Source organism: Myripristis murdjan, chromosome 12 (genome assembly GCF_902150065.1).
Source record: "Myripristis murdjan chromosome 12, fMyrMur1.1, whole genome shotgun sequence".
In the NCBI taxonomy this organism is placed as follows: Eukaryota; Metazoa; Chordata; class Actinopteri; order Holocentriformes; family Holocentridae; genus Myripristis; species Myripristis murdjan.
The window spans coordinates 9286630-9297470 of NC_043991.1; the positions used below are offsets into that span (position 1 = coordinate 9286630).

At 40.4% G+C, this 10841-nt stretch overlaps 1 protein-coding gene across 1 annotated transcript; it reads right to left on the reverse strand.

Moving 5' to 3' along the window:
• Positions 1-802: 802 nt before the first annotated feature.
• barhl1b (BarH-like homeobox 1b) lies at positions 803-6232 on the reverse strand. Its single transcript, XM_030065563.1, has 3 exons — positions 5782-6232; positions 2540-2762; positions 803-1103 (listed from the first exon to the last, which is right to left on the reverse strand). Exons 1-3 carry the CDS (start codon positions 6230-6232, stop codon positions 803-805), a joined length of 975 nt encoding a protein of 324 aa, XP_029921423.1.
• Positions 6233-10841: the final 4609 nt, after the last annotated feature.

The following is a 10841-nucleotide window of genomic DNA, read 5'->3' on the forward strand; positions in this document are numbered from 1 at the left end:
CCGTGGTCCGAGAAAGACGCACAAATAGATCAAAAACAAACAAACGGAAAAGGTTCTTTAAAATCAGTCTCTTTCGAATAAAATGCAAAATATTCTTATTTACAGGTTTATGACTGCTGATCATCTTGTTTTCACGTGGAAAGAAAAAACAGTGACAGATTTACAAAATAATGATAATGATACTAATGATAATAATAATCGGGCTACTAATTATTCCTTTGGTTGTCTAACTATTCAAATTAAATAGGAGGAATGTTCGTTTCCGCTGACCAAAATACTGACGCTAGAGTCAGTATTTTGGTCATATCCGTCCAATTTCCACCCAGTCATAATAATAATAATAATAATAATAACAATAAAATGGGTCTAACTGTCCATCACTGTGGGTGAAAATGCCTCCAGTGGTTTTATCTGTGAAGATTTCAGCCTCTGCAGTTGAGGCAAACACTGAAACAGGACGAAAATAAATACATAACTTAGATGCATAGTGGAAATAAATAAGTTATAAATAAAGCTCATGTCCAAAAAAGAAAAAAAGAAAATGAAAATTTAAAAGAAAGAAAAAAAAAAAAAAAACTATCCACAGAGAGAGAGTTCGAGTTTCAGCCACTATAAGGTCCCTCCACATGGCTTAGTCTATATGTTATTTCTCACCAGATAGGGCCTATTCCAGTTTTTGTTTAAGCTGTGTTTTTTTTTTTTTTTTTTTTTAATTGTTTGTTTCTGTTTTTTGTTTTGATTTTTTTTCTCTCTTATGAGTCCCAAGCTGCCAAGGATGGCGTCAAAATCTGCAGAGGCCGGCTCACCGCTGCTGAGTTGGCCGGGGCAGCACACCGGACAGAGGGGGCAGTGGGGGCGGAGGCGGCGGCTCGTTGCTCCCCTGCAGGCCGTGCAGCAGGATCCGCGGGACGAGGGGTCTCTGCAGGGCCGGTGGGGGCGCCGATGGGCCCCTGTACAGGTATAGGGCCGCCCCGGGGTCCAGGTTGGACACCAGACTCTGAGGGTAGAAGTACGGAGACGGGAACATCCTCTGCAGGGCGGAATAGTTTCCAGCTTCCGCCAGCAGCTCGAGTCCCACCGCTGTCTGCCGCTTCCACTTTGTCCTGGAAGAGTAAACCACGCTGTTATAGCTTTTGGCCCATGCATGTATGACCATCTGACGCACAAAAATAAAAGAAATACCCGTCTTTCTGTTTTTACTAGCTGATGTGTCAGTAGAGTGCAATGCTAGATGTCAGCGTGATGCCCCGTCCATGAAAAATGTCGATTTTAAAATCTTATTTAATTAACTTCTGAGGTCCACTTAAAAGTCTGCTAGGTCTACCCTGTTTAAGGCAGGCGCACATGAGCAATTCTGTGTAAAATTAAAAAAAAAAAAAAAAAAAAAAAAATCACCAACCTGCCACTTGTATTCACACCCAAGGATATCTGTTAGATTGCCAGTATGCACTCCATGCAGGTGAATAATTCATAATAAAGATAATTGAGTAGATATAGTGGTTTGTTTGAATTATTGATATGCACACATGCAACGATGCATTATTCATACTCCAAAGTGTTGTGTTTTTATATTTATTTATGTCATTTAGCTGCTTGAGAGTCACAGCTTTTTAAAAAAAAAAATGCTGCCTGGAGTTAGAAATAAATGCTGAGGCTTATAATGCAACCGAAAACTACAGTAGGTGAGAAAGTGTTTACATCCACGAAAAAAAGCTTCTCTTCCCTGTGCAAGATTTTATTTTCTTCATGCCAGTCTTCTATTATAAAAAGTTGACAGCTTGATTTTGATGCTGTCATGGTCATTTAATCTTTTACTTTGGACGCGACACAACTGCATTTATACTGCATGAAGATGCTGCAAACTTGCTTGGAGCTAAACTCGGTGGCTGGGCATTTTCACTGTAAATTGATTTATATGTGAACACGGGCATCCTGACCGTATAGCCAGAGTCTCTCTGCATCATATGACGTTGTAGTTTTATCATTATTATGAGGAGAGCTATAACAGGCAAAAGAAAAATCGCGAGAAATTAATTTAGTCGCCAAATGATGAAAAGCATCACATCAGGGGAGCATTGAGGACTAATGTTCTTACTGACCGGATGGTTGGTCGAATTATTTCCGATAATTCAGGCCTATCACTTTGACCAGATGCCAGGCCAGTTGATTGTCAGTGGCTCCACTTGTCGCTAGAAATGGACTGGACACAAGTGAGCGGTGGAAGTTTTGGTTCCGCCAGTGATTATATTAGTGGCTGCAGGGACTTTTGCCATCGCAGTGAATCGTGTGCAGCCATGTGAAGTGAAGTCATGCCACCTTAGGATGGTGGTGAGGAAAACATGGCGTCCCCGGGTCCATGTGTCTAGCCTATTTGCTGCCGATGCGAGCCAAGCGTGAGAAATCAGATTATCCCCCCTCCGCCTCCTCCCTCCCTCCCTCCTTCCTTCCTTCCTTCCTTCTTCCCTTTCCTCCCTCTCTGCACCCCCCTCTCTCTCCCCTCAGTCTCCAAGTAAGCAGCAGTAGTAGCATGTGCTCTTACCTCCGGTTCTGGTACCAGGTTTTGACCTGTGTGTCGGTGAGGTTGAGGGAGGCCGCCAGCTCCATGCGGTCCTGCACGCTCAGGTATTTCTGCCGCTCGAAGCTGCGCTCCAGCTGGGCCAGCTGGTGGTCGGTGAAGGCCGTCCTCGCCTTCCTGGGCTTCTTCAGTCGGACCTGAGGGCTGTCTCTGCTGCTCGATATCTCCCTGTCACCTTCCTCTTTCACTGCAGAAAACAAATTTGAAAAAAAAAAAAGAAAAGAAAAAATAAGACCTTCCACATGCATCCATCTTTTCAGCGACATGCAGGTATGATCGATCTTGACAAACAGCCCTTATTGTTTGGCATCGCGTTGGTGATCATCATCATAAAGAACCAGCAATATATAAAAACATGTAGTTTATGATCCTATCTTTCATGTAAATTAGATCATGTTGATAGTAGGTTTGTATCTGATTTTTTTTTTTTTTTTTAAGATTTTATTCATACTAAAAAGGTTGATGAAATGTGACCTTCGTCTACTATTCTTACCAAAATTATTATGTTTTTTTTTGTTGTTGTTGTTGTTTTTTTTTAGATATAGCGTTAATTTTGGCTGCAGAACCCCATCTCCATATAACTTGAGCTGTTTACTTTATGATTTTGGTGTCATAACGATTTATGTCAGCCAAAGAAAGTCTTCCTCAAATTAAAAAAAAAAAAAAGTGGTCAAACTGAGGGCAACTAGTTGTATCCCTGATTGCATTACCTAAACAAGGCTTGAACTAATTTTTTTTTTTTTCTTAATTTTATGGAAATATGTGGGGGAAAAGTGAGCAAAGCTTGTATAAATTTACTGTATAATGTTCAAAATCTTATCTATATTTGCACATCTGCATTTGAAAGAAATGTAATATTTTCACCGTTTAGTTGAAACCATGTCTTTAAAATTAGTGCCTATAGGCTATATGGTGCTATTTGATTTAGCCTTAAATTGTTATGAAAAGCTATGCCAATATTCGCACTTCCAATCTGATATTTCCCCCCGTCAGTAGGCCCATATTCTTTGTTCTTTTTCGCGTGGTGTCATGTCAGGGCGTGCATTGATATACAATTCTTAGTCAATTCTCTGTTTCACTCTTTTAAAAAAAAGAAAAGGGGGGAGAAGCGAGGCGAGAGATCTTGGTAGTTGAATAGTTGAGTCGTCTCAAGAAGCACAATAATCCGTCTAATTGAGCCACAAGGGAAGGACGAGCCTTTCAACCGCGACCGGAGAAACTTCACAGGACCGTGGAAATGAGTGAAAATAAAGAGCCGGGCGGCCTTGCGCGGTTACAAATCTGATTAGCACCGGGACAAATTGCATCAAATCCCTGAAATATTAGGAGGCGGATTCGTGGAAATCAAAGTACCGTATAGGCACTCTATGGGCCTCGCCTCTTCAATCAATGCGTCAATGAGAATCTCCACACTGTGACACACGTGAACGCACGTAGGCGCGCGCGCACACACAAGCGCAAACACACACGCACGCACGCACGTACGCACAGAATTTGTCGAACAAAGTGATAACGCGACGACCCTTCGATAATCCAACAATATTTAGGTAGAAAATCAGTTTATACATTAGTGAATATTGACTATGGATTGCTGTAGTGTTGAACAATAGTGTTATAAAAGCAATAATAGGCCGAATAATATAAGTAATGAATAAAAAATAATGATTAATAACAATAATAATATTAATAATAATAACAACAACAACAACAATAATAATACTTGTAATAACATAACATCACCAGGAACAACAACAATAATTATTATTATTATAATAACAATAATAATAATAACAACTAGAATCATTATTACAATAGTAGTGTGTATTATTATTATTATTAGCATTAATAATTATTATCGTTAATATTATTATGATTACTATTATTATTATCTGGATTATTGAAATTGGTTTTGGTTGGCTATGTTTTTTCCCTTGTAGCCTACAGCGGTTGACTTCTTTCCAGGCACTGCTTCATTAAACTGTCAATGGAGGTGACATGTCTGTTATGGCTGACATGATTGGAAACAGAGAGGCCCTTGATGGCATTTATCTGGAGGCGACCCTGTCATCTCTCCCATTCTTGCCTTTCTGACATCAACAGATGCTTTCAAGATATCTGCTAATGCAAGCAAACGCGCCACACACTGATTCAAATGAAATAACGGAACAAAGTTGAACTCATTAGCCTGCATCACTGAAGGATAAATCCTGAGCTTCAACTAAAGAGAGGACGTGTCGATTTTTCCCTCATTGATAGCTTCCAGTGGCCTGCTGCTGGTGAACTGGTGTCAGGTTATTGACCAGGAGCGCCAGGTGTTATGTTTCAGTTTTTACGTTTTTCGCGTCATTAAAAATCATAATAAATAAAATAAAAACCGAGCTGCCAAATTTAAAGACAGCCTTTGTATTTCTAGACACCAAGCACAATTTCTAATTTAACCACTGAGGCCAACAAATCTTTTTTACGGAAGGATATCATCTTCCAAAGAAAAACAGGCCTTGTGGCCTATTTTAATTGTGTTTACATATTTAGCTACTTTAATCTATTGAAGTTGTAACACCAGACATCTCTGCTGGATTTTCAAATTATGTTTTAAATATAACTAATAGCTTCATGGAGTGGATCACATTTAATTTATTGATAGGACTGTAACATGTCTTACATGCACTACTCAGTATTTCCACATTGCATCCCAACTTCAATATATGACATATTTTTAGGTCAATTGTAATTTTATTTATTATTTATTATTATTACTAAATTATTACTTTGTCTTATTACTTAATCTTACTTATTACTTAATCTTAATCTTACTTGATTATTACTTCATCTTTGTTTAATCTGGTTTGTCCCATTAAAATACATAATTTCCTATGGAGGAGAGACCTGACTAAGAGAGAGGCATCATGACCAAACATAAAAGTTGACTAAAACAATAGGTAAAGTCGAAAATAGTCCACTGTAAAAGTCACAAAAGGAAAAGCAAGCTAAAACAATGTGTAAACTCCAAATACAATCAAAAATTAGGTCAAAGGGAGAATTTTCTTGCAGAGCCACCCCAGACGGCAGTAGCTTCGTCCAAATAGCAAACCAACAGGCTCGGCCCAAACGCTTAACATCTTTCAGGATCTAGCAAATGCAAAAGTAAGCCACACGATCCTCGCCACTTTTTAAACTCACCAAGAGACGCAAACTGTTCTCCCTACCTTTATATTCACTGTCTGACGACGAGTTGCTGTGGATTTTTTCCATGAAGTCGTCTGCTATTTTTGAGGCGAGTCTCCCCGTCTCTTGAGTCGGCTGGCCATTACTGGAGTAGGGCGCACAGGCGGCCAAAGGCTTACAGTCCGCAAGAATATCTCTAATGAGGAAGGACGAGGTTACGGTCCTCTGCTGTGACCCTGCGGATATCTGTGCGTGTTGGAGGTGCTGTGGCAGGCCGACACCGTGACCTTGTCTCTGGGCTACCTCGTCCACACACTCCCGCCTCGGCGAAGGAGGAGAGGAGCAGCCGCTCTCCACGTCTGATCTCGGGCTGAACTCCAGCGGTGAGCGGCATTCCCCCACCAGACTATCCCCTTTGGACACCGGACTTCCAGGTCTGTGGGACAGTAATGAGTCGATGCCAAAGCTGGACCCGTTGGCGGACGCCTCCATTGTTTTGCTCGAGGCCTCAAACTACCATTTGGTATTTGGGACAAGTTTCTGGGGCTGTTTCAGTCTTAGTTGATCCAGCAAAGGAAGAAACCCCAAAAATGTTTTTGGTTATAGGCTATGATGGAGGACAAGTCATCCACTATTCGCTGTCTCCCAATTTATCAAAAAATATCTCCAGTCTAAGTTGCATTACAACATTCGTCCATGCGTCCGATCTTTTTTTTTTACGCTACAAGTCTAAATACATGAGTCCTCTTCAAATCGATGCAGCCGTGGAGTCTCTTTTGAGAGAGTCGCAATCGATTTATTTTGGGTTAACCTCCTTCTCTTTAGTAGGAACCACTCTCCGATAAGGTTTTGCAGATATTGCTCAAATTATCTTAATTACTGAGCACCAAAAGCTGCAGTAATTAGGAAATACTTGTGAAGATAGTGGGGCAGCATTAGCGCGCTGGTGTCTGCAGGAGAAAGGCTGTTCAGCACCATGGACAGGTACAGCCGCTCGCAACCTACGGCAGGTGGACCTCAAACCTGGACGAAGAGACGATTGCTGAAATTTTCAGAGCACACACAGCAGCTCGCCGTGGAGGTGGAGATCCATGTGGCTGTGCGGACGACAGAGGATCACGGTAAACATTCTTGCAAGTAGGAAACAAACAAACAAAAAGAGAAGCAGACCGAGAGCTGCAGGGTAGCAGCAGCAGCAGAAGCAGCAGCAGCAGCAGCAGCGGCGGAAGACGACAGTCTGCGCACGGCAAAGCAAAAGAGGTAAACTGGGTTAAATAGTCACAACTGGCAAGTAAAGGACGAGATGTGAGGGTGGGGGGGAATCCCAAAAAATTGAACTTGAGGAAAAGTCAGGAGCTAGGTTTTAAGAGCGACTCGTCCACGTGAGTCCCCTGTGACAAGCCTTCATTGGCTGAGGGAGCTGAAAGTGGACCTCCCTACACGCCCACTCACACTCACACTCCCTCCTCCTCCCTGGCTCATCCTCACTTTGATAAAAGAGACACTGAATTCATCAGGAGACTCAGATCCAACTGTTTACAGGCAATTTTCACACTGTTTGCTTTCATTACATCATTGATGAGGCTTATAATGGGGTTATTATGTGGAGCGGGTAGGTCTTTTTCTCTCGCCTCCCTTACTTGACTGGATTTGTTTCCCCCTACACCTTAGGAAGATGTGCCCCCAACGTGTTGTCATTATTATTATCGTCATCATTTTTGGTCTTATTTCTGGTTTTGGTCAGGATTTTACGTTGTTTAAATATTTTTATGCTGTGAAGTTCAGGTAGGCCTAGTATTTTAACCGTTACCTTTGTTTAAAACCAGAGCAGTTTATGTAGGCCAGGCATTTTAACTCGGATTTTTTTTTTTAAACACTTTGACTTGTAATTAGCCTTTGATAAAATTAGCTAAGCAAATGAAACAATATAGTAATATATAATTATTATGATTGTTATTGTTGCTGTTGTTGATAATGGAATGATAATAAAAATAACAACAACAATAATAATGATAATAATACATTTAAATATAATATATTTATTTATTTGTTTTTTCTTTATGCTAATGGCGGTGATTTTGCTGTTAGAAATAGAGTAACTATCATTATTTTTCATTGTTGCTGCTGTCCATCATCGTCATCACTCAGTTAATATTAAAAATTATTTCAGATATTTCTGTTATTGTCAGTTCTTCAACGTTATCGCCTTTTTGTTTGCTGAAATTTCTTTCTATTTCAGTAGAAAAAAAAAAAATGGATTCCACAAAGTCCCAAAACAACCTTTAGAGATACATCATGGCCCCTACCTTGGCAAGGCATTTTTGTGCTGCCTTTCAAAAAAAAAGAAAAGAAAAGAAAGGAAAAGAAAAAAAAAACATTGGCTCCATTGAGAGTGGATTCAACTCAAATAATAAAGCATGGAAAAGTCTGCCTCACCGTCTTTTTTTATTTTTTTTTATTGAGGATGAACAAAAGTCTCGACACTGAACAGTCAACGTTTAGTGCATGATAAGTATCTAATAGTCCCTGGTAATTGTATACAATGATAATGAGGAGTAATAGTCCGAGCAGCGTGGGCTGAAACTGGGGCGGCGTGACGCAAACTTTAAGGTGCGTGAAATGCCATTGTGTGTATACTTTCACTTTAACACGCATGAAATGCCATTGTGTGCTCTTTAGCTTCATTCTGCACAACAGTTTGCCCCGCACGACTCCCCGACAGGCCCTAATAATCTAACACACACACCCCCACCACCTCCTCCCCACAACCTCCCTCCTCCTCCCCCCCATGTGACCACCAGATTGGAGGCGCACGTCGGTCTCAGACACCGGCAGGTTAGTGAATCCGCTCCCCGCTCCCATGGGGTCCCATCACGGCTGCAAGCTGTCACATATGAGGCGGGGACAACACAGATATAAGGCAACACACCCACCCTGACTTAGCTTTTTCTTTCTCCTCTACTCGTGCATGAAAAGGAGCAATGGTTTGATGCTTTCTCAGTTTTTTTCTCCTTTCTTTCTTTGCTTTTGCTGGTCCATAGGCTGCCATGATGTGGGGGTTAATGATAATAAAAAAAAGTAGTTAACCTATATGACCCCAAGGTTTGGATTTACAATAAGCACTAATGCAAACAAAAATCATTACATTTTACAGAAGTATTAATTTACGCTTTATAGCCTAAAAGACACTATCCTCATGTAACAGTTTGGTGCTACTTGCGCGGTGTGTAATCTTGATTTATGGCAAAAAATATTTATGTCATGCTAAAAATGTGGGTAAAAATTCCGAAAGGTAGGCGAATTTAGATTAAGTCGCTTTAACTTCCACTATGGACTACATCTATTGTTTCAACTTATAGCAAAGTAGCAGCTTAACTGATGCTGACATTAATGATGTTGTCAATAATCAATAATTTTACTTAGTTTGAAAAACACCTTGTCACTCACATATTTTCTTTGGGAAAAACAGGGATGTATTTTGCAAATAGTCCAAAATATGAACAGGTAGGCTTATATTATGCTGGAAAATAGTTTGTGTCAGAATAGAAGAGGAATATATATATATATATATATATATATATATATATATATATATATATTTGTGTGTGTGTGTGTGTGTGTGTGTGTGTGCGTGTGTGTGTAGCCTATACACTATAAAGAGTACAACAACAGAACAGACAGTTGAGTTTGTGTTTTTTTTTTTTTTTTCATTGCACGGATAGAATGTGGTGTGTGTGTGTGTGTGTGTGTGTGTGTGTGTGTGTGTGTATGTGTGTGTGTGTGTGTGTGTGTGTGTGTGTGTGCAGTGTAATGATTTGGCCCATGCTCCTGCTGATTTTGGACAACTGTCTCTCTGGTCAGGGGAAGCTTGGATTTTTCAGCAAATGGTCTGAATATGAGGGTCAGTGCAACTGATGAGATTCTCTCTCTCTCCCTCTCTCTCCCTCTCTCTCTCTCTCTCTCTCTCTCTCCTTCTCTCTCACGCGCGCGCACACACACACACACACAGACACACACACTGATTTTATGGGAGGATTGATGTTACTGATCCATGTTAAACAGAGGAGGAAAGGATTTTTGAGGAAATGGTGTGAATCTCATGCCCATGCATGATGAAACGCTCTCTCTGTCGATTTTATTGGATGATTAAATAATGGTATTATTGATCCACACTAAACACCCTCATGACTCCCATTCAAGATTTTACACTAACACAGTTGACACTCTTATAGGCCATTTGACTGAAACATAAACCGACTTATTTTTCTGAGCCTGAGACTGGCCTGGCAGCTGCAGTTGCTTACATTTTACATAATTTAAACCAATATTGGAATTAACCTCAAATTACCAGGCTGCCTGTCTTTGAATATTTGCAAAGCTATCGACAATATATAATGCCTAGCCTCCATCAAGAAAAAGTGACACCAGGCGCAATTTCAATATAAACTGGAGAAGTGCTCCTGCGAGCAAGATTAGCCCAGTCCACACTGACCTGTCAGTGTTAATAATCTATCCATGGACACGGTACGCTTTATTTTATTTTTTATTTTTATACTGCAATATTGGAATCTTGTCCAAAGAGCTTTACTGAGTAGACTACTAATAATGCCTACTGGGCCTTCTCAGCTCCCTGGGCTTTGCGGAGGGGGAAAAAAGAAAACAATGCACTGCATTTTATTTATTTGCTCGATTGAGCACGTGTGTTAAATATATATCTTGATATGTTTTGTAAAAATGTGTGTCGCCTTTGAATAAACTTTGGCATCTCTATCGTTTTGGAACATCGAGTAAAACATGTCTTTCGAGGGGGATGTATGTAAAAAGATGACTCCACACAACAAACAAACAGCATTAAAAAAAAAATAATAATAAAATAAATAAAATAAAAAGCGCTGCTCTGGAGCTGGTGGTGCACCCCGGACCAGTCAGGGATGCAAATCATGCACCTTAAAGCCATCAGGTACTGGAGTTGACAGAAAATAATGAGAACCCGCTGAATCTTTTATAAGGTTAACACTCACATTTCCCAGTCAGCTGTCACACAAGAAAGAATTTAGCACATACATGCGGGCGAAATAAACCTTCATCGTCTCATTAATGC

Coding starts and splice junctions, on each gene's coding strand:
- barhl1b (XM_030065563.1), bottom strand. CDS start 6,232: ATGGAGGCGTCCGCCAACGGGTCCAGCTTTGGCATCGACTCATTACTG. Junction 2,763..5,781: donor GTCAGACAGTGAATATAAAG/GTAGGGAGAACA, acceptor TGTTTTCTGCAG/TGAAAGAGGAAGGTGACAGG. Junction 1,104..2,539: donor ACCTGGTACCAGAACCGGAG/GTAAGAGCACAT, acceptor TTACTCTTCCAG/GACAAAGTGGAAGCGGCAGA.